This window comes from Salvelinus alpinus, chromosome 4 (assembly GCF_045679555.1).
Source record: "Salvelinus alpinus chromosome 4, SLU_Salpinus.1, whole genome shotgun sequence".
NCBI classification, from domain to species: domain Eukaryota; kingdom Metazoa; phylum Chordata; class Actinopteri; order Salmoniformes; family Salmonidae; genus Salvelinus; species Salvelinus alpinus.
Genome location: NC_092089.1, coordinates 27410816 through 27434923, shown reverse-complemented (window position 1 = coordinate 27434923; position 24108 = coordinate 27410816). Strand labels below are relative to the sequence as shown.

Here is a 24108-nt window from a genome sequence, read left to right as displayed (position 1 = left end):
AGGCTCTAACCTCCAGGCTCTAACCTCCAGGCTCTAACCTCCAGGCTCTAACCTCCAGGCTCTAACCTCCAGGCTCTAACCTGCAGGCTCTAACCTGCAGGCTCTAACCTCCAGGCTCTAATCTCCAGGCTCTAACTTCCAGGCTCTAACCTCCAGGCTCTAACCTGCAGGCTCTAACCTCCAGGCTCTAACCTGCAGGCTCTAACCTCCAGGCTCTAACCTCCAGGCTCTAACCTCCAGGCTCTAACCTCCAGGCTCTAACCTGCAGGCTCTAACCTCCAGGCTCTAACCTCCAGGCTCTAACCTGCAGGCTCTAACCTCCAGGCTCTAACCTCCAGGCTCTAACCTCCAGGCTCTAACCTGCAGGCTCTAACCTCCAGGCTCTAACCTCCAGGCTCTAACCTCCAGGCTCTAACCTCCAGGCTCTAACCTGCAGGCTCTAACCTCCAGGCTCTAACCTCCAGGCTCTAACCTCCAGGCTCTAACCTCCAGACTCTAACCTCCAGGCTCTAACCTGCAGGCTCTAACCTCCAGGCTCTAACCTCCAGGCTCTAACCTGCAGGCTCTAACCTCCAGGCTCTAACCTCCAGGCTCTAACCTCCAGGCTCTAACCTCCAGGCTCTAACCTGCAGGCTCTAACCTCCAGGCTCTAACCTCCAGGCTCTAACCTGCAGGCTCTAACCTCCAGGCTCTAACCTCCAGGCTCTAACCTGCAGGCTCTAACCTCCAGGCTCTAACCTCCAGGCTCTAACCTGCAGGCTCTAACCTCCAGGCTCTAACCTCCAGGCTCTAACCTCCAGGCTCTAACCTCCAGGCTCTAACCTCCAGGCTCTAACCTCCAGGCTCTAACCTCCAGGCTCTAACCTCCAGGCTCTAACCTGCAGGCTCTAACCTCCAGGCTCTAACCTCCAGGCTCTAACCTCCAGGCTCTAACCTCCAGGCTCTAACCTCCAGGCTCTAACCTCCAGGCTCTAACCTCCAGGCTCTAACCTGCAGGCTCTAACCTCCAGGCTCTAACCTCCAGGCTCTAACCTGCAGGCTCTAACCTCCAGGCTCTAACCTCCAGGCTCTAACCTCCAGGCTCTAACCTCCAGGCTCTAACCTCCAGGCTCTAACCTCCAGGCTCTAACCTGCAGGCTCTAACCTGCAGGCTCTAACCTCCAGGCTCTAAACTCCAGGCTCTAACCGCCAGGCTCTAACCTCCAGGCTCTAACCTCCAGGCTCTAACCGCCAGGCTCTAACCTCCAGGCTCTAACCTCCAGGCTCTAACCTCCAGGCTCTAATCTCCAGGCTCTAACCTCCAGGCTCTAACCTCCAGGCTCTAACCTCCAGGCTCTAACCTCCAGGCTCTAACCTCCAGGCTCTAACCTCCAGGCTCTAACCGCCAGGCTCTAACCGCCAGGCTCTAACCTCCAGGCTCTAACCTCCAGGCTCTAACCTCCATGCTCTAACCTCCAGGCTCTAACCTGCAGGCTCTAACCTCCAGGCTCTAACCTCCAGGCTCTAACCTCCAGGCTCTAACCTCCAGGCTCTAACCTCCAGGCTCTAACCTGCAGGCTCTAACCTGCAGGCTCTAACCTCCAGGCTCTAACCTCCAGGCTCTAACCTCCAGGCTCTAACCTCCAGGCTCTAAATCAAAAAGCAATAGAACATATTCTACAGAAACACACAAAGCCTGAGGATTTAACATGACAGTAACAGCAACAGCAACAGTGACAGTAACAGTAACAATGACAATAACAGTAATAATGACTGTAACAGTGACAGTAATTATGACAGTAACAGCAACAGCAACAATGACTGTAACAGTGACAGTAACAGTGACAGTAACAGTGACAGTAATTATGACAGTAACAGCAACAGTGACAGTAACAATAACAATGACTGTAACAGTGACAGTAACAGTAACAGTGACAGTGACAGTAATTATGACTGTAACAGTGACAGTGACAGTAACAGTGACAATAAGAGTAATAATGACTGTAACAGTGACAGTAACAGTAACAGTGACAGTAACAATGACTGTAATAGTGACAGTGACAGTAACAATGACTGTAACAATGACTGTAACAGTGACAGTAACAATGACTGTAATAGTGACAGTAACAGTGACAATAACAGTAATAATGACTGTAACAGTGACAGTAACAATGACAGTAACAGTGACAGTAACAGTAACAATGACAGTAACAGTGACAATAACAGTGACAGTAATAATGACTGTAACAGTGACAGTAACAATAACAGTGACAGTAATAATGACTGTAACAGTGACTGTAACAGTGACAGTAACAGTGACAATAACAGTGACAATAACAGTGACAGTGACAATAACAGTGACTGTGACAATAACAGTGACTGTAACAATGACAGTAACAGTGACAATGACTGTAACAGTGACAGTGACAGTAACAGTGACAATAACAGTGACAGTGACAATAACAGTGACTGTAACAGTGACAGTAACAGTGACTCTAACAGTGACAGTAACAGTGACAGTAACAGTGACAGTAGCAGTGACTGTAACAGTGACAGTAACAGTGACAGTGACAGTGACTGTAACAGTGACTCTAACAGTGACTCTAACAGTGACAGTAACAGTGACAGTAACAGTGACTCTAACAGTGACAGTAACAGTGACAGTGACTGTAACAGTGACTCTAACAGTGACTCTAACAGTGACAGTAACAGTGACAGTGACTCTAACAGTGACAGTAACAGTGACAGTAACAGTGACTCTAACCGTGACAGTAACAGTAACAGTGACAGTAACAGTGACTGTAACAGTGACTCTAACAGTGACTCTAACAGTGACAGTAACAGTGACAGTAACAGTGACAGTAACAGTGACTCTAACAGTGACAGTAACAGTGACAGTAACAGTGACTCTAACAGTGACAGTAACAGTGACTCTAACAGTGACTCTAACAGTGACAGTAACAGTGACAGTGACAGTAACAGTGACTCTAACAGTGACAGTAACAGTGACAGTAACAGTGACTCTAACCGTGACAGTAACAGTGACAGTGACAGTGACTGTAACAGTGACTCTAACAGTGACAGTAACAGTGACAGTAACAGTGACTCTAACAGTGACTCTAACAGTGACAGTAACAGTGACAGTAACAGTGACTCTAACAGTGACAGTAACAGTGACAGTATGCTATAACAGGGATATCACCTCCTCTATGGCTGTTGTTAGAGATCTATTCTGGGACATACTGAAACCAGTGTCATCTGACATGCTGATGCATATTGGATTATTACAGAACTAACAGACAGATAGACATCATCGCTACAGACAGAGGGGGCCTGTGTGTGTGTGTGTGTGTGTGTGTGTGTGTGTGTGTGTGTGTGTGTGTGTGTGTGTGTGTGTGTGTGTGTGTGTGTGTGTGTGTGTGTGTGTGCGTGCGTGTGTGTAGAATGTATTTGGCACAACTGTCTGCCTTGAAGAGTCAGGACAAAGCAGCCAATTGTAACTCCAGTGTGTGTGTGTGTGTGTGTGTGTGTGTGTGTGTGTGTGTGTGTGTGTGTGTGTGTGTGTGTGTGTGTGTGTTTTGTGTGTGTGTGTGTGTGTGTTTTGTGTGTGTGTGTGTGTGTGTGTGTGGATTGCTCAGAACTCCATGTGAACTCTAATTCAGTCAATCAAATCAAAGAGCCGGGACAGTTTCATAACAAGTATGTTTGATAGAACTATTACCCAACTTTGTAAACAGTGTGTGTGTGGTACCTTGTTCTTGTCCTGTGTATCCACCTCTCCAGGTCCTATGTGTTTGAGCAGCAAGGCCAGGGGTTTGGGGGAGGGGTGACGGGTCGCCAGGTGGAGGGGTGTTACCTCCTCTAGATCCTTCTGCAGCCAATCAGCACGACGAGACAGGAGCAGCTTCAGAAACCGCACGTTCCCCTTGGAGCACACACACACACTCTCTCTATGGTGTCTTATCCAATTCCATCATCATCCATCTCTGTCCTTTCCTATTGGTTCTCAGACTCTCTCCTCTCTATTCTCTGTCCTTTCCTATTGGTTCTCAGACTCTCTTCTCTCTCTTCTCTGTTCTTTCCTATTGGTTCTCAGACTCTCTCCTCTCTATTCTCTGTCCTTTCCTATTGGTTCTCAGACTCTCTCCTCTCTATTCTTTCCTATTGGTTCTCAGACTGTCTTCTCTCTCTTCTCTGTTCTTTCTTATTGGTTCTCAGACTCTCTTCTCTCTCTTCTCTGTCCTTTCCTATTGGTTCTCAGACTCTCTTCTCTCTCTTCTCTGTTCTTTCCTATTGGTTCTCAGACTCTCTTCTCTCTCTTCTCTGTTCTTTCCTATTGGTTCTCAGACTCTCTCCTCTCTATTCTCTGTCCTTTCCTATTGGTTCTCAGACTCGCTCCTCTCTGTTCTTTCCTGTTGGTTCTCAGACTCTCTCCTCTCTTCTCCTCTCTGTTCTTTCCTGTTGGTTCTCAGACTCTCTCCTCTCTGTTCTTTCCTGTTGGTTCTCAGACTCTCTCCACTCTCTTCTCCTCTCTGTTCTTTCCTGTTGGTTCTCAGACTCTCTCCTCTCTTCTCCTCTCTGTTCTTTCCTGTTGGTTCTCAAACTCTCTCCTATCTATTCCTTCCAGCCTCATCGTTTGACAGATCTATCTGCTGACTGAGCATGCATGTGAGAGTATGTGTGAGCTTTGAGAAAGTGTGTGTGTGTGTGTGTGTGTGTATGTATGTATATATGTGTGTGCACGTGCAAATGTGTGTCCATATAGGCCTGTATGTGTGTGTGTGTGTATGAGTGTGTGTGTGAGTGTGTGTGCGCGTGTGTGTACATATGGTCTATCCTCCCTATTCTCAGTCCAATTAGATCAGTAATCCCAGAAGTCTCTCCCTGTCTCAGCTAGATATTGATCAGGTGTCAGAGAGAGAGAGGGCCTCCCATCACCCCACACACATTAGAATTGGAGTGTGTGTGTGTTAGAGTGTGTGTGAGCACCCTCCTCCCCCCCTCCAGCCACCGCTCCTCACCTGCCCTGACAGCCCCCCCCCCCTCCCCCCAGGACAAGGCTAATAAACACTTTCTATAGAGATATTACTGCTCATACAGCCCAGTCTTTCAATTCATTTTCTAGATCTAGATATCTTTTTTAGGAACTCAGTCGGGGTCTCAACTTACTGTTGAGAGTTGGAATAGTAGAATACACAAGGTGACATTTTGAAACTTGGTTGTGCATCAACAGTTTTTCTCATGTGATGTCAGTCACTGATAGTCACTCAATTAGCCACGTCAGCTAAAACATTTTATATGGTAAGTTAGTCTAGCGGCCAGCTAACTAAACTTGATATCAATTACTGACCGGGGGAAATGAGCTTTAAAACAGAAAATGTTTCTCTCTGCCCCAAGGCAAAATTTGTCGAATTGCATGAAATGAGTTGTAGAATTGCAAAATCTTTTCTCCGAGCCATGGCAAAATGTGTAGATTTGCAGCAAACTTGCTTTAAAACTTCATTTACTCTATGCCCCATGGCAAAATGTGTAGAATTGCAGCAAACTTGCTTTAAAACTTCATTTACTCTATGCCCCATGGCAAAATGTGTAGAATTGCAGCAAACTTGCTTTAAAACTTCATTTACTCTATGCCCCATGGCAAAATGTGTAGAATTGCAGCAAACTTGCTTTAAAACTTAATTTACTCTATGCCCCATGGCAAAATGTGTAGAATTGCAGCAAACTTGCTTTAAAACTTCATTTACTCTATGCCCCATGGCAAAATGTGTAGAATTGCAGCAAACTTGCTTTAAAACTTCATTTACTCTATGCCCCATGGCAAAATGTGTAGATTTGCAGTAAATTAACTCTGAAGTTTTCACTGTCAAGAGGGGGGTGTTTATAATGTTTAGCTCACAAAGTACAACATTTCGCTCAGATTTTTTGTGGCCCCCACCCTCATCAAAGTTGCCGATCCCCTTGTCTAGTTCTTAACAGCCGCCCTGAGGGTGTCTGTCTGTCACCACTGGGGGGCACTACCTTCTCACCTAAGCTACCAGTATGTGATATACACTGAGTATACCAAACATTACGAACACCTTCCTAAAATTGAGTTGCCCCTATCTATGTCTTAATTGTGTCAATGCTTAAAAATCCTTCTGTAACCTGTCTCCTCCTCTTCATCTACACGGACAGAAGTGGATTTAACAAGTGACATCAATAAGGGATCATAGCTTTCACATGGAATCACCTGGTCAGTCTATGTCATGGAAAGAGCAGGTGTTCTTAATGTTTTGTATAGTCAGTGTAGAGAGGCTTTAGAATACCCTGGAGTCAGGATTCTAAAGGATCAATTAGTGTTCTACAGGTTAATTCAGTGTTCTGATGGTTCCACTACTGTTCTAGTGTTTCCTTTAGTGTTCCACAGGTTAACTCAGTGTTCTGATGGTTCCACTACTGTTCTAGTGTTTCCTTTAGTGTTCTACAGGTTAACTCAGTGTTCTGATGGTTCCACTACTGTTCTAGTGTTTCCTTTAGTGTTCTACAGGTTAACTCAGTGTTCTGATGGTTCCACTACTGTTCTAGTGTTTCCTTTAGTGTTCTACAGGTTAACTCAGTGTTCTGATGGTTCCACTACTGTTCTAGTGTTTCCTTTAGTGTTCTACAGGTTAACTCAATGTTCTGATGGTTCCACTACTGTTCTAATGTTTCCTTTAGTGTTCTACAGGTTAACTCAGTGTTCTGATGGTTCCACTACTGTTCTAGTGTTTCCTTTAGTGTTCTACAGGTTAACTCAATGTTCTGATGGTTCCACTACTGTTCTAATGTTTCCTTTAGTGTTCTACAGGTTAACTCAGTGTCCTGATGGTTCCACTACTGTTCTAGTGTTTCCTTTAGTGTTCTACAGGTTAACTCAGTGTTCTGATGGTTCCACTACTGTTCTAGTGTTTCCTTTAGTGTTCTACAGGTTAACTCAGTGTTCTGATGGTTCCACTACTGTTCTAGTGTTTCCTTTAGTGTTCTACAGGTTAACTCAATGTTCTGATGGTTCCACTACTGTTCTAATGTTTCCTTTAGTGTTCTACAGGTTAACTCAGTGTCCTGATGGTTCCACTACTGTTCTAGTGTTTCCTTTAGTGTTCTACAGGTTAACTCAGTGTTCTGATGGTTCCACTACTGTTCTAGTGTTTCCTTTAGTGTTCTACAGGTTAACTCAGTGTTCTGATGGTTCCACTACTGTTCTAGTGTTTCCTTTAGTGTTCTACAGGTTAACTCAATGTTCTGATGGTTCCACTACTGTTCTAGTGTTCTACAGGTTAACTCAGTGTTCTGATGGTTCCACTACTGTTCTAGTGTTTCCTTTAGTGTTCTACAGGTTAAATCAGTGTTCTGATGGTTCCACTACTGTTCTAGTGTTTCCTTTAGTGTTCTACAGGTTAACTCAGTGTTCTGATGGTTCCACTACTGTTCTAGTGTTTCCTTTAGTGTTCTACAGGTTAACTCAGTGTTCTGATGGTTCCACTACTGTTCTAGTGTTTCCTTTAGTGTTACAGGTTAACTCAGTGTTCTGATGGTTCCACTACTGTTCTAGTGTTTCCTTTAGTGTTCTTCTGGTTAACTCAGTTTTCTGATGGTTCCACTACTGTTCTAGTGTTTCCTTTAGTGTTCTACAGGTTAACTCAACGTTCTGATGGTTCCACTACTGTTCTAGTGTTTCCTTTAGTGTTCTACAGGTTAACTCACTGTTCTGATGGTTCCACTACTGTTCTAGTGTTTCCTTTCGTGTTCTACAGGTTAACTCAGTGTTCTGATGGTTCCACTACTGTTCTAGTGTTTCCTTTAGTGTTCTACAGGTTAACTCAGTGTTCTGATGGTTCCACTACTGTTCTAGTGTTTCCTTTAGTGTTCTACAGGTTAACCCAATGTTCTGATGGTTCCACTACTGTTCTAGTGTTTCCTTTAGTGTTCTACAGGTTAACTCAGTGTTCTGATGGTTCCACTACTGTTCTAGTGTTTCCTTTAGTGTTCTACAGGTTAAATCAGTGTTCTGATGGTTCCACTACTGTTCTAGTGTTTCCTTTAGTGTTCTACAGGTTGGCTCAGTGTTCTGATGGTTCCACTACTGTTCTAGTGTTTCCTTTAGTGTTCTACAGGTTAACTCAGTGTTCTGATGGTTCCACTACTGTTCTAGTGTTTCCTTTAGTGTTCTACAGGTTAACTCAATGTTCTGATGGTTCCACTACTGTTCTAGCGTTTCCTTTAGTGTTCTACAGGTTAACTCAGTGTTCTGATGGTTCCACTACTGTTCTAGTGTTTCCTTTAGTGTTCTACAGGTTAACTCAGTGTTCTGATGGTTCCACTACTGTGATAGTGTTTCCTTTAGTGTTCTACAGGTTAACTCAGTGTTCTGATGGTTCCACTACTGTTCTAGTGTTTCCTTTAGTGTTCTACAGATTAACTCAGTGTTCTGATGGTTCCACTACTGTTCTAGTGTTTCCTTTAGTGTTCTACAGGTTAACTCAGTGTTCTGATGGTTCCACTACTGTTCTAGTGTTTCCTTTAGTGTTCTACAGGTTAACTCAATGTTCTGATGGTTCCACTACAGTTCTAGTGTTTCCTTTAGTGTTCTACAGGTTAACTCAGTGTTCTGATGGTTCCACTACTGTTCTAGTGTTTCCTTTAGTGTTCTACAGGTTAACTCAGTGTTCTGATGGTTCCACTACTGTTCTAGTGTTTCCTTTAGTGTTCTACAGGTTAACTCAGTGTCCTGATGGTTCCACTACTGTTCTAGTGTTTCCTTTAGTGTTCTACAGGTTAACTCAGTGTTCTGATGGTTCCACTACTGTTCTAGTGTTTCCTTTAGTGTTCTACAGGTTAACTCAATGTTCTGATGGTTCCACTACTGTTCTAGTGTTTGCTTTAGTGTTCTACAGGTTAACTCAGTGTTCTGATGGTTCCACTACTGTTCTAGTGTTTCCTTTAGTGTTCTACAGGTTAACTCAGTGTTCTGATGGTTCCACTACTGTTCTAGTGTTTCCTTTAGTGTTCTACAGGTTAACTCAATGTTCTGATGGTTCCACTACTGTTCTAGTGTTTCCTTTAGTGTTCTACAGGTTAACTCAGTGTTCTGATGGTTCCACTACTGTTCTAGTGTTTCCTTTAGTGTTCTACAGGTTAACTCAATGTTCTGATGGTTCCACTACTGTTCTAGTGTTTGCTTTAGTGTTCTACAGGTCAACTCAGTGTTCTGATGGTTCCACTACTGTTCTAGTGTTTCCTTTAGTGGTTCCAGGTTAACTCAGTGTTGTAGTGTACCTTCTGTGCTGCCAGGTGCAGCGCAGTACGTTGGCTATGGTCAGTCTTGTTAACAGAGGCTCCCGCCTTCAGCAGTGTCTCAGCACAGTCCAGACGGTCAGCCAGGACACAGTACATCAGTGGGGTACGCCCAAACTGGTCCTCACGGTCACGCAGGGAGGGATCCACTGCACACAGTGGGTCAGGGGTTAAAGGTCAGGGGTCAGGGGAAAGTGTGTGTGTATGTGTGTATAGTACCTGTGATGAGTCTGAGGAGGACGCTCCGGTCTCCGTTGACGGCGGCTGCGTGGACCTGGGAGCCCAGAGGGGCGGGGCTTGGGGGTGAAGGGTCAGATGCCTACAACACATATAGTCCAGTCAGAGCCAGACACACACCTGGCCATACAGGTAAACACACTTGCTGTGCATGTGTTAATACAGGCTTATAGTAGGGTGTGTGTGTGTGTGTGTGTGTGTGTGTGTGTATGTGTGTGTGTGTGCGTGCGTGCGTGCGTGTGTGTGAGCCCCTGCAGTGGGAGTTAAATCTCTTCCTGCCCTCACTTAACCAGACAGGAAGCAGCTGGGGGGGATCCCCGACAGGGAGTGGGGGGTTCTCTGCTCATGCCTTTTCATAACTCATCAATACTGCAGACCGCCTGTGTGTGTGTGTGTGTGTGTGTGTGTGTGTGTGTGTGTGTGTGTGTGTGTGTGTGTGTGTGTGTGTGTGTGTGTGTGTGTGTGTGTGTGTGTGTGTGTGTGTGTGTGTGCGCGCGCGTGTGTGTGTGTTGGTTAGCCCGGGGGGCCCAAAGTACAAACTCTATTACTGCCCCTAACCAAGTCAATTCATAAACCACGAGAAGCCCATTCAAGGCAGGGATCATTAATGCTGGTTTGAAATGTAACAGTGCAGATATGCAGTCAAAGATCTGTTGCATTACAAACTGAACATTGAGGAAGTTGTCCGGACACTGTTTGCTACATCCTGCCAACCCTGGTCCTGGGAAGCTAGTGAGAGGCAGAGGTTGTGGGGGGTACTATGCCCCCTTCACCCCGTCATTGCACCCTCCTCGTAAAATGCAGACACTGCGTGCTGCACGGCAATTACCCATCATGTACAGTGCTTCTCACGCTCTGCCAAGTAGCCTTGCTCCGACACAGGGGGTAATAGAGGTTACTTACTGTGGAGGGTGTGTGTGAGAGATATGATGTGTATCTGCAGGTACTGTGTGTGTGTGTGTGTGTGTGTGTGTGTGTGTGTGTGTGTGTGTGTGTGTGTGTGTGTGTGTGTGTGTGTGTTAGCCATATCGTGGGAAGTGATTTTCCGTGACAGAGAGTTTTTATGGGGGCTTCACTGGGATCCACCACAAACTCCCATCATTTCCTAATTTCCAAGGATCAAACACACACACACACACACACACACACACACACACACACACACACACACACACACACACACACACACACACACACACACACACACACACACACACACACACACACACACACACACACACACACACACACACACACAAAGTAGACTGACACAATGCATACGAACACAACACAGATACTTAATGAATGCTAATATGTAACACATGCTGTGGTCGTACAGATGCCATCTGGCAGCACCTTCAAACAAAACATTATATTAACAAGAGTAATATCCTTCTGTGACTGCTGCTAACTACCCCCCTCCACCCCCCTGCCCACTCCCCCCCCCCCACACACACACACACACACACACACACACACACACACACACACACACACACACACACACACACACACACTTCTGAAAAAGATGAGTTCCAACAAAGCATGACAGGAAAAACATGATGTTCTGTACAGAATTGAGGAAGTTATTAATTCAGCCCTTCATCAGTGGTAGTGAAGAGTCAACCTGTAGATTAGCATGCAGACAACACACGGTGGAATGCATCGACCAGGTTCACTCACACCGTCATTATTTAGGCCCAGTCTTTATTCAGTGTTATATTGGAGGATTTCAATGCAACAGAAACCCCCGCACAACCTTTCAGAGACACTGCGGGAGCATTAGACAGAGTACACACACACACACTCCTCCAAAAAACACACATACAGAAAACACACATATTCAGGAGAGACAGGGAACACACACCAGGTCTCTGCTGGGACAGAGTGAATAGCAACCGCTGAGACATACAGACAGAGACACGGAATCAAAGTGTGTGTGTGCGTGTGTGTGTGTGTGTGTGTGTGTGTGTGTGTGTGTGTGTGTGTGTGTGTGTGTGTGTGTGTGTGTGTGTGTGTGTGTGTGTGTGTGTGTGTGTGTACATGCGTGTGTAGGCGTCTGGTTTGATGGAGGACAGAGTTGAGGCATGCTGGGTAAGCAATGGGGGGCGGAGCCTGAAGCCTTTCTTGATGTTTTTCCTTTTTGGCGACACACACACACACTTTGGCGACACACATACACACTTCGACACACATACACACTTCGACACACATTAGATTCTGAGGATCAAACTGTAATAAAACCACCCTACACCCATTCCTGAAATTGAAATGTAAGTTTTAAACTGAATGCAATATTTATTCAAGTCAGTTTCAAATCATGAAGTTCAATTTATTAATTCAATGATTCAATTTGAGCATTATAAATTCAAAAATATTTAATTGAAATTCAATGTCTTAATACAAATGCGAAAATATTGAATTAAAATACAGTTTCAATCGCTCCATATTAAAGACCGACCCACCCACCTGTGTGTGTGTGTGTGTGTGTGTGTGTGTGTGTGTGTGTGTGTGTGTGTGTGTGTGTGTGTGTGTGTGTGTGTGTGTGTGTGTGTGTGTGTGTGTGTGTGTGTGTGTGTGTGTGATCTGATGGCAGGGCAGGCCTGAGGGATTTCTATGTAGTTTTGATAGACAGGTAAAGAGGCGGGAGGAGAGATAATATCAGCCAATAGGGACTCCCTGTCTCCTCGCACAGTCTCTGGGGCACTTCCTGGTTCCCCAGAGACCAATAAGCTGCTCTCACTCGGCTGGGGGTCGGGCCTTGGGGCGCAACACAGCCAATCAGCAGGGAGAGAGAGCTGAGTGACACATAGTACCCATGGTGCACCCTGACAAATGAGCCCCCAGGGCCGGGAGCCAATCACAAGGGAGGGTAATGCAATTAGGTGGGACTACAGCTGTCAATCAGACCACTACTGGGGTCAGAGAGTTACGCCTGTGGCTAACACACCACAGCACGGGGTTACACAGATGCGCACACTCACGGGTGCGTGCACGCACACACACAGATTCGAGAGCCTTCTCAAGGGGATTCTCAACATTAGACATCCTGAGGCAGAGAGACTGTGCATAAAAAAGTGTGTGTGTGTGTGTGTGTGTGTGTGTGTGTGTGTGTGTGTGTGTGTGTGTGTGTGTGTGTGTGTGTGTGTGTGTGTGCGTGTGTGTGAGGGGGTCGTTTCACTCTATCTCTCCTGAGGTGTGAGGAGGGGGAGAGAGGGAGAGAGGTGAGTGGTGTATGTGAGACCATCTAGGGACATTGATATTGACTGTGTTGTCTCTAAGGGCTTACACCTGAGAGTGAATGTACATGTATGTGTGTGTGTGTTCTGAGTGCTGGTATCCATTGGGGGGTCGGTGTTGTTTGTGCTTCTAGCCTGAGAGCTCAGAGAGGGAGGGGGTGGAAATGTAGAGGTTTGGAGGGGGGGAGGGGTGTAGAGGTTTGGAGGGGGGAGGAAAAGGAGGGGGTGTAAAGGTTTGGAGGGGGGAGGAAAAGGAGAGGGGTGTAGAGTTTTGGAGGGTGGGAAAGGAGAGGGGTGTAGAGGTTTGGAGGGGGGGGAGGAGGGGGTGTAGAGGTTTGGAGGGGGGGGGGGGTGTAGAGGTTTGGAGGGGGGGAGGAAAAGGAGGGTGGTGTAGAAGTTTTGGAGGGGGGGAGGAAAAGGAGGGGGGTGTAGAGGTTTGGAGGGAGGGTGGTGTGTAGAGGTTTGGAGGGAGGGGGAGGGGGGTGTAGAGGTTTGGAGGGAGGGGGAGGTGTAGAGGTTTGGGTGGGTGTAGAGGTTTGGAGGGAGGGTGGGGTGTAGAGGTTTGGAGGGAGGGGGAGGTGTAGAGGTTTGGGTGGGTGTAGAGGTTTGGAGGGAGGGTGGGGTGTAGAGGTTTGGAGGGAGGGGGAGGGGGGGTGTAGAGGTTTGGAGGGAGGAGGAGGTGTAGAGGTTTGGAGGGGGGAGGAAAAGGAGGGTGGGGGGGTGATACACTGGCTCACATCACACTATACAAAAACACACTGCTCTCCTCTGAGGAACTCATCAAACACAACCACCATCATCACCATCATCACACAGACTTAGTTTGTAGAAATAGGTGTGATTGGTGCAGTTTCAGGCCATGTGGAGTAGAGTGAAGCGGGCGCTGGAGATCGGGGTGTGAGTAGGTGGGTCTGGGCAGGTGTGATGTCCTTGATGTTTGTGTGCATCTGTATGCTGTCATTTGTATGTGGATGTTTTGTATTGTTAAAAAATATATAATCGTACAAAAAAGAAATAGGTGTGATTTTGACTGGCATGTTATGGAGCCTCTGGTGATATCTGATCTGTTGTTTGTGTTTCTAAAGGCTTATCTCTGCCTCATTAGCTAGTGATATTATACCAGAACATTCCACTGAGTCAATACCATTCTGCACCACAAGACACTAACCTCACACTCTGTGTGTGTTGATGTGTGATTATGTGGTTGGGGTGTGTGTCTGTGTGACTAATCTACATGTCTGTGAGCAGGTCGATGTCTCACTGACTGGCAGTCTGTCAGCTGTATTGAAGATTAATCAGAGCCATCGACAGCAATAACACCCTGGCTGTGTCTCATATCACACCCTGGTTATTCCACATGTAGTGCACTACTTTTAACAAGAGCAAGAAGTGGAGCCTGAATTAGCAGACTGTATGTGAAATATGGTAGTTTTGTATTACATTGTTATTGATTATTGCATTGTTGTTGTTGTTAGAACTTGCAAGAAAGGCATTTTGACTGTACTTGTGTATGTGACATTAAACCTCTAAACTTGGTATTATTTGACTATCAGATCAGGCCAGGCCAGGCACCCCCCCCCCCCCATGGCTTACTAATAGTGAGGTCTTAGCCCTGGCACTAGGTCTGTGGGTGGTACCACTCAGGGAGTAACACAGGGGGAGGGTTGCTGTGACAATCACCCGTTATATCACTAATGAGACAGACCCTGGAGAGAGAGAGAAGCGAGAGAAAGAAAAAGAGAGAAGAGAGAGAGAGAGAGAGAGAGAGAGAGAGAGAGAGAGAGAGAGAGAGAGAGAGAGAGAGAGAGAGAGACAGACAGACAGACAGACAGACAGACAGACAGACAGACAGACAGAGCGTGAGAGAGACAGAGACAGAGACAGAGACAGAGAGAGAGAGAGAGAGAGAGAGAGAGAGAGAGAGAGAGAGAGAGAGAGAGAGAGAGAGAGAGCGTGAGAGAGACAGAGAGAGAGAGAGAGCGAGAGTGAGACAGAGAGAGAGAGAGAGACAGAGACAGAGACAGAGAGAGAAAGAGAGAGACAGACAGAGCGTGAGAGAGAGAGCGAGAGTGAGAGAGAGCGAGAGAGAGCTCGATCTCCCTTTCCCCTCTGGCCCCTCTACTCTCCTCCTCCCCCCTCAGAGTCTAATTGGCTAAAACTGTGATCTAATTAAATGTCCAATTAGAGTGCAGAGAGCCGTGCCCGCCGGCGAATCAGAGCACAGGGACATAATCAGCTGGAAAAACAAACAAAAAATCAATGAGAGAAAAAATAGATTGAGAAAGATGGAGAGATGGAATGAAGAGAACAGCATGTGACAGGGATGACTCTGAGCATACAGAGAGTTGGTATAGACTAAGGTTTAATATTATCCCAGTTTTTTACAAATGTTCCATCCCGAGAATAAATCACCTTTCTCCCGGGTAACCCGGTATTTCCCGCCAAAACCAGAAGTGTCATTCTAAAGCATATAAAAACATCGGACAGAATGATGTGCTATTCTAAAGGTCAAATTATATACAGCCGAGTCTGACAACAATCAGATTAGTTTCCAACACCTCCAGGACCAACTCATCAAAAAGTACCTAGCCGGTGGGGATTCCGGTGGGGTGCCCCCACCCAGGCAGTGGCAGTGCTGGCAACACTAGCTGCAGTAACTCATGGGGAGGGGGTCACACTCGGACATTCAGAGAGGTGGTATATTATTGTGACCCTGGTGGCACAAAATCAAAGTCTGACTGCATGGAGATGCTTGGGAATATGGTCAATACGGGTGACCGTATTGTGGGTGTTTCAGGGAAAAGGTGTACATTTGACCTCCATCATCTAGGACGTGACAATGCTTAATAAAATCTCTCAATTTCTGCCCATTTTTTGCACGGTCTTGCAGGCCTTCTCATGCAGCTGCAACTGTAAGTGCATTTGTAAATCAAGACCTATCTTGAGTTGGGCTCTGGGATGGTGCAATTGTTGAGAATGTGAGCTTATGGTTGTGTGGGGGTAAGGGTTGAGTGTGTGTGGGTGGGTGTATGTGTGTATCCCACAACTGTTGCGAAGGAGTAAACCAGAAAAGTTTAAAAAGTGTTGATAGGGGACAGAATGCGGTCGGATCATCACATAATTGGCATATATATTACTCTTACAGAATTTCCACGTGGGCGAGGATATTGGAAATTTTATCAAAGCCTACTAGATGATAAATTGTTTAGAACTAGGACAGAAGAATTTATAACTGACTTTTTCAGACATAACATAGGTACAGCAGATCCCCGTATTGTATGGGACACTTTTAAGTGTGCCTTTAGAGGCCATGCAATTCAGTACTCATCTATAAAACAAAAGCAATTTAGATCAAAAGAGTCCATATTAACAAAGGAAAGTGAAGGACTAACAATACAGTTAGATAGCAATAAAAACGGTACCATAGAGGCACAGAATAAGTTAGAGGAAAAACAAAAAGAAATGGAGGAACTTATTCAAGAAAGATCCAGTGTAATATATTATAAAAATAAAGCGAAATGGATGGAATATGGGGAAAAATGTACCAAATTCTTTTTCAATCTTCAATATAGAAATGCTACCAAAAAAAGGTATTAAACCTTGTTACAAATGATGGAGTCACACATGATTCACCAAATTATATTTTGAAAGAGGAAGTAAAGTACTTTAAGAATATGTTTTCGTTTCAGTCTCCTCCATCTCCACTAACTGAAACTAATTGTATGGATTTTTTCCCTAATAATAATGTAAAATTAACATCTGTACAGAAAGACTCATGTGAAGGCCAAATTACAGAGGAGGAACTGCTTGATGCAATTGGGGCCTTTAAGGATGGGAAAACTCCAGGGCTGGATGGCATACCAGTGGAAGTATACAAAACCTTTTTGGATATACTCAAAGGACCATTATTAGCATGTTTTAACCACTCCTATATAAATGGTAGATTATCAGACACGCAACAAGAAGGTCTGATATCATTATTACTGAAACAGGACCCAAGTGGTATATATAAAGATCCAGTCCATTTAAAAAATTGGAGACCTCTTACACTTCAGTGTTGTGATGCAAAAATCCTCGCAAAATGCTTGGCGCATAGAATTAAAAAAGTATTGTCAGATATTATTCATCCTAATCAGACAGGTTTTTTACATGGACGATACATTGGAGATAATATAAGACAAGTACTGGAAACAATAGAATACTGTAAGGATTGTCGTCTGGAGAAGGAGAGGAGGACCAAGGTGCAGCGTGGTAAGTGGTCATATTTTTTAATAAAATACGAAAACACTTGACAAACAACAAAAACGACAAACGAACAGTCCTGAAAGGTGAAACAAAACACTAAACAGGAAACAACCACCCACAAACAAAAGTGGGAAAACAGGCTACCTAAATATGGCTCCCAATCAGAGACAACGATAGACAACTGCCTCTGATTGGGAACCACACCAGGCCAAACACACAGAAACAGAAAACCTAGACTTACAACATAGAATACCCAGACATAGAATACCCACCCACATCACACCCTGACCAAACTAAAAATACAAACATACAAAGCAATCTATGGTCAGGGCGTGACAGTACCACCCCCCCTCCCCAAAGGTGCGGACTCAGGCCGCAAAACCTGAACCAATAGGGGAGGGTCTGGGTGGGCATTTCACCGCAGTGGCGGCTCTGGTGCGGGGACCCTTACCGCCGACCCCGGACTGGGGACCCTCACAGCGGGCCCCGGACAGGAGGGAGACTCTGGCTGCTCCGGACAGGAGGGAGACTCTGGCTGCTCCGGAGAGGAGGGAGACTCTGGCTGCTCCGGAGAGGAGGGAGACTCTGGATGCTCCGGAGAGGAGGGAGACTCTGGATGCTCCGGAGAGGAGGGAGACTCTGGATGCTCCGGAGAGGAGGGAGACTCTGGCTGCTCCGGACAGGAGGGAGACTCTGGCTGCTCCGGACAGGAGGGAGACTCTGGCTGCTCCGGACAGGAGGGAGACTCTGGCTGCTCCGGACAGGAGGGAGACTCTGGCTGCTCCGGACAGGAGGGAGACTCTGGCTGCTCCTGACTGAAGCCCGTTGCTGGAGGCTCCGGACTAAAGGGCGTCGCTGGAGGTTCCGGACTAGAGGACGTCGCTGGAGGCTCCGGATTAGAGGGCGACGCTGAAGGCTCCGGACTAGAGGACGTCGCTGGAGGCTCCGGACTAGAGGGAGACGCTGGAGGCTCCGGACTAGAGGGCGTTGCTGGAGGCTCCGGACTGACGTCCTTCGTTGGAGGCCTCGTGCCATAACTCCTCACTGGAGGTTTCGTGCCATGGATCCTCACCGGAGGCTTCGTGCCATGGATCCTCACCGGAGGCTTCGTGCCATACAACATAGAATACCCAGACATAGAATACCCACCCACATCACACCCTGACCAAACTAAAAATAGAAACATACAAAGCAATCTACGGTCAGGGCGTGACAAATACTATGAAATATCGGGGACACCAGGCCTGGTTTTCATAGCTGATTTTGAAAAGGCTTTTGATAAAGTACGACTGGAGTTTATATATAAATGCCTAGAATATTTCAGTTTTGGGGAATCTCTTGTAAAATGGGTTAATGTTATGTATAGTAACCCTAGGTGTAAAATAGTAAATAATGGCTACATCTCAGAAAGTTTTAAACTATCTAGAGGAGTAAAACAAGGTTGTCCACTATCGGCATATCTATTTATTATTGTCATCGAAATGTTAGCTGTTAAGATTAGATCAAACAATAATATTAAGGGATTAGAAATCCGTGGCTTAAAAACTAAGGTGTCATTGTACGCTCATGATTCATGTTTTCTTTTAAAACCACAATTAGAGTCTCTCCACGGCCTCATAGAGGATCTAGATACTTTTGCTATCCTCTCTGGATTAAAACCAAATTATGATAAGTGGATATTATTGGATCACAAAAAAATGCTAATTTTACATTACCATGTAGTTTACCAATTAAATGGTCTGACGGAGATGTGGACATACTCGGTATACAAATCCCAAAAGAAAGAAATGATCTCAATCCAATACATTTTTAACGAAAGTTAGCAAAAATAGATAAGATCTTGCTACCATGGAAAGGAAAATACAAAAGTTATACTTAAATCCAAACTGGTTCTCTAGTAAATTGGTACGAATGTCTCATCCTATGTTCAAGAAGGGCCGTTTTCCCTTTATTCAGATTACACCTGCTCACTTCGGTTGTTTGAAAAGGAAATAATCTCCAAAATATCTTAATTTTTTAAACAAGCCTTAAAAAGTTGGTTGCGATTTAGGTTTAATCCACCTGAAAAGACAGAACAAATAATACAACAAATATTGTGGTTAAATTCAAATATACTAATTGATTAAAAAAACTGTCTTTTTCGAAGACATTTTTAAAAAAGGTATAATTTTAGTGAATGATATCATAAATAGGACTGGTGGAGTTATGTCACACATGCAGCTAACACAGACATATGGAAATGTCTGCTCTACCCAAAATTACAACCAATTAATTGCAGCACTACCACAAAAATGGAAGAGGCAAGTAGAAGGGGGAAAAAGTAAGGAACTTGTATGTCGGCCCTGTATTAAAGAACATAAATGGTTAAAGAAAAGTGTGATAAATAAAAACATATACCAATTTCATTTAAGGACCAAAAAACTGACAGCTGTGCCATATAAATTGCAAAATAGTTGGGAAGAGATTTTCCATGTACCCATTCCATGGCACATGGTTTATGAATTGATACGCAAAACAACGCCGGATTCAAAACTTGGAATTTTTCCATTTAAATTACTATACAAAATTCTTGCAACTAATAGAATGTTATATATATGGGGGATACAATCTTCCCAGCTCTGCAGATTCTGCTGTGAGGAGGCAGAGTCATTAGATCATTTATTTTGTTATTGTCTGTATGTAGCTCATTTTTGGTCACAGGTCCAGGAATGGCTGAAGAATTGCAACATTTGCCTAGAACTAACGCTATAGATAGCAATACTGGGGGATTTGAAAAGCCATAGTCAATCAATCAATAATATAATAATTATTTTAGCAAAAATGTTTATTTTTAATTTACAATCTGTAGAAGCTATGAGAATAGAAATGTTCAATTATTTTGTGAAGCATCACAGCACAGTTGAAAAATATATGGCAAATAGAAATCCGAAATGGATGGTGTTGAGAGATAGATGGGAGGGGTTGAATGGAGCTGAAGGGTGGGACTAATAACAAGATAAACAATGTAAAACATACGGGATCAGTAAAATGTATATAGGTTCGGAACTTTTGTGAAATAGCACAGTTACAAATAGAAATCAAACTGGATGGACATCAGAAATAGAGGAAGGACTAAGAACAAACAAGAGAGAACTATTGTAAAGTAGACTGTGTCTGTAAAATGTGTATAAGATGTATAAATTGAAGGTAAAAGCCGAAGTGTTTATTAGTTTACTCCAATTAGGGGATCGGTGGTAGGGTTTGCGGGGAATAATAATAAAGGTATATTCTTTAAAAAAGTATGTATGTCTATATAGGTATGTGTATGTATATATGTGTATATGTATGCATGCATGTATGGATATATTTACCCCAAAATATATGGGGGATTGGAAATGATGCAGACAATTACATTGATGGAAACAACATTCTTTCCGCAATATTAAGCTGATCCACCCCTTAAAGAAAAAAGAAAAACTCATCAAAAAGCCCCCACCCCATGGCCCAACAATTAAAATGAGTCCGATGTGCTCCTGATAGCACACAGGGTAAAAAAGGAGCAGGGCCCAGGGGGCAGGACATCTTAAATATACAGTATCTGGATTAGCTTGGATCCGCATGAATATTCAAGCTAGATGCTACCTGAACAAGACGAGCCTTACATTAAAGAAATGTTATGAGTCCTACACTAAAGACCTTTTATGAGCCCAAGCCCAAAAAAGCCCAAATGATTATGCCTTTATCCAATACATATGATAGGCTATACCGCACATTACACTCTACAGAAAAACAGAAAAGCACATAGATGTATGCTCTCTTGGGGAAATAAAGGAAACAAGCTCCAGTAATATTTTTGAGTGTGGACTGTATTTATGTACTGTATTGTATAATGGACTGTATTTATGTACTGTATTGTATAATGGACTGTATTGTATAATGGACTGTATTGTATAATGGACTGTATTTATGTACTGTATTGTATAATGGACTGAAATTACACACCTCTTTCAAACCATGAAGAACGCGCAATGCTAGTGCAGGACATGCAGCCTACAAATGTATAGGCTAAAGAATTTATTTACATTTTGAGTAATAATAGGGCCTATTTTACATTTTAATAATTAGTAGGCTGATGCATTAACTTTTCATAATATTTCCCCACATTTTGTGCGTACTAGTCTACCTCCTACTTTCTCTATTGCTGCTTCATTCCTTCCTCGCTCTCAACAGTTAAAGGAAATACGTTTTGTTGTCCTTATCATCATTATTGTAATGGCATGTTTGAATAATATAGTAGACTACCAGAGAAGGATGCAGGCGGCTTTCACTTCACTAGGATTGAATGGTAATGGGTCTGAATAAATAACTGCTATAGCCTATCACCATCGTGCATTCGCTTCCGTTTATTTAACATTCAGCAAACAAGAGCAAGCTTGCATCCCTCTTTGAATAGTCTCTTAGTATAAGTAATGCTGGAAAAAATGGCCAACAAGCTATTCTAGCTTTTCCTGGGACTCCACAAAAGTTAAGAAGGAGAGAGGCCAGAGGAGAGCAGCTGTGTAATTGCCGAAGAGAATGGTGAACTGTCCAATAATCTTGAGGACGATCTATTTTAGATGCAATTTGAATGGAATTGATTGAAAGAGAGAAAGACTTTAACAAAGAGTGCTCGCCTCCGCACTGATTTAAAGCAAAGATATTCGAGTGATAGGCTGTTTTAAAATTCTGCAGCTGCAAAAAAAATATGTTTATCTATACAATAAGGTGACCCCGAAAGCCAGATGGAGATGTGTAAATTAGCAACACATTCATATTAATCTATCATTCAGATGTATTAGGCCTAATATTACTGTACCATAGGCTATGTTGAAGCAAATTTCCCTGTCTCAAGAAACAAAGTTACCAGCTGATGAGATGATACATGCATTCATTGTGAACTATGCTCCATACAGCACTGTTTGCCCCCACCCTGAGCGTTGATTATTGATCATGCAGATAGGAGAGCACAGAAGGCCGTAGATAAGCCATATTTAGACATTGCATATAATTTAACAGTTCCATTTCACATAATGCTGTTCATAGAAATAATGTATTATAATTCACCGGTTTCTCACAGTTTTTTATCCCGGGAAATGGGAGTGGGTATGGGTGGGAAATCTCGGTAACCCGGTTCCTGCTATTAAACCCCAGTATAGACATGAGAAGATCTGCTTATAAAACATTATTAATAGTTCAACTATTACAGTAAGCACACACACACACACACACACACACACACACACACACACACACACACACACACACACACACACACACACACACACACACACACACACACACACACACACACACACACACACACACACACACACACACCTGTCTCCATGGGAAGTGACACAATGGGAAGTGGGAACCCCCTATGGACAGCTTTACCACATCAAATATTAATGTTGGGATTCAATTCAACATTTAATCTACTTAACAATTATGAAATACACACACACCACACACAGTCAGTGTCTCACACACACACACACACACACACACACACACACACACACACACACACACATACACATACACATACACATACACACACACACACACACACACACACACACACACACACACACACACACACATACAGGCAACAAAAAACATGGTTTTACATGACCCCTTAGACAGTAGTGAGAAGGATAACACTATGGTCACATTAGAATGAATCATTGAGAGGAGGATGTATGCGCTGGTTTGTGAGTGTATGGGTGTGTGTTTTGGACTCTTACCATGGCAGTGCTAGGGGGAGGCCACAGCAGATGTTCCCCAGCTCAGTGCATCCTTGGTGGGCTTGGCTGCACGTCCAGGTCCCCTGCCTGCCCTGATCCTAGATCCTACGGAGAGAGAGAGAGAGGATCTCTCACACTGAGACCTGCCCACCTGCTCACAGCAACGCTGCCAACATACACAGACACCCTGCCCGCTCTATGCCAACTACAGTGCTCTATGATAGACTTGGTTAGAGCAGGAAGGGCAGAGGGAGAAATGGACAGAGACAAAGAGAGACAAGGTGATAGAGAGAAGATAGATATATAGATAGATAGATAGATAGATAGATAGATAGATAGATAGATAGACACTCTCTGCTACATCACAACTGCTCAGACACAGAGTCCCTGTCTTTCTATCCCACAAGTCTCTTGTCTGTCCACTTCCCATCCAAACAACAGAGGCAGCGCATACTAAGCTACTCTGAGAATTACATTTTTGTATCAAGCAGTGTCTGCTACCTGTATGTTGTTACACCCCTTACAAAACAATATTTCAGTTTTGAAATTGCAGTTAAAGAGCAGTAACTACAGCCGACTGTGGTATTTTGGACGCTGCACTCTGACTGTTAGTTTTAGGACAGAACATCGGGAGTCTGTCTAATGGATACACAGTCTACCGTTGTTCTGTCCCAATCTGTCCCAATCCTATCTGACTGTAATCTTTTTTCTACTACTGTAGTAACTTGTGAAGTGTTAAGTAATAACTGTGTAATAAGTAACACAACATACTGTATTATTTCAGTAACTTAGCAGTTGTTAGAATGATTTTTTTTCATATTGTAGCCTCGGTAAAGATTTGGTAAAAATACACAAAACAACTGAAACAGCTGGAGAGTCAATAACAGACTACAATACAGTTGATATCCTGTCTGAATCTGTGTACCTGCCATGGCTTTAAGCAGGCGAAAATATTAGATTTAGATTAGATGAGTTTATTAGTCACATGCACAGGGCAAAATCAGCATGTCACTAACAGGTCAATAAGAAATGACTATCGGTGCATTGAGTTTGATAGTTAGCTAGCAGGGTAGCCTGCATAACTAACGTTAACGATGATGCAACTTACCTTACTTACTCTGTTAGAAATCACGGAATAATTGAGAAAAATATGCATTTAGCAACTGTCAACATTAGGAAAATGAATGTATATTTTTTAATAGTTATTTGTTCCTCTGATCAGTATCTTCCTGACTCTCTCACTCTCTAACGCTAGAAGTTTTGTCCCAGAAAGTGTTCCGTCAGACCACAAACATCTGGGTCGCAAAATATTTAGAAAAATACAACTC

The 24108-nt window shown here is 44.0% G+C and overlaps 1 protein-coding gene across 4 annotated transcripts in view; it reads right to left on the bottom strand.

Annotated features, from left to right (window-relative positions):
• The window catches only part of invs (inversin), a 49555-nt gene that overhangs the window by 24521 nt on the left and 926 nt on the right, over positions 1-24108 (bottom strand). The window contains exons 1-5 of one of the 4 annotated variants that reach the window (XM_071396336.1): positions 23889-24076; positions 22781-22885; positions 9514-9613; positions 9277-9443; positions 3731-3904 (exon numbers count right to left, since the gene is read on the bottom strand). In XM_071396336.1, the coding sequence (XP_071252437.1) occupies positions 3731-3904; positions 9277-9443; positions 9514-9613; positions 22781-22783 (444 nt within the window). In that variant the 5' untranslated portion in view covers positions 22784-22885; positions 23889-24076. Of the gene's footprint in view, positions 1-3730; positions 3905-9276; positions 9444-9513; positions 9614-22780; positions 22886-23888; positions 24077-24108 lie in introns of those variants that run through there. The other 3 variants (XM_071396337.1, XM_071396339.1, XM_071396338.1) reach the window with 3 other exon arrangements.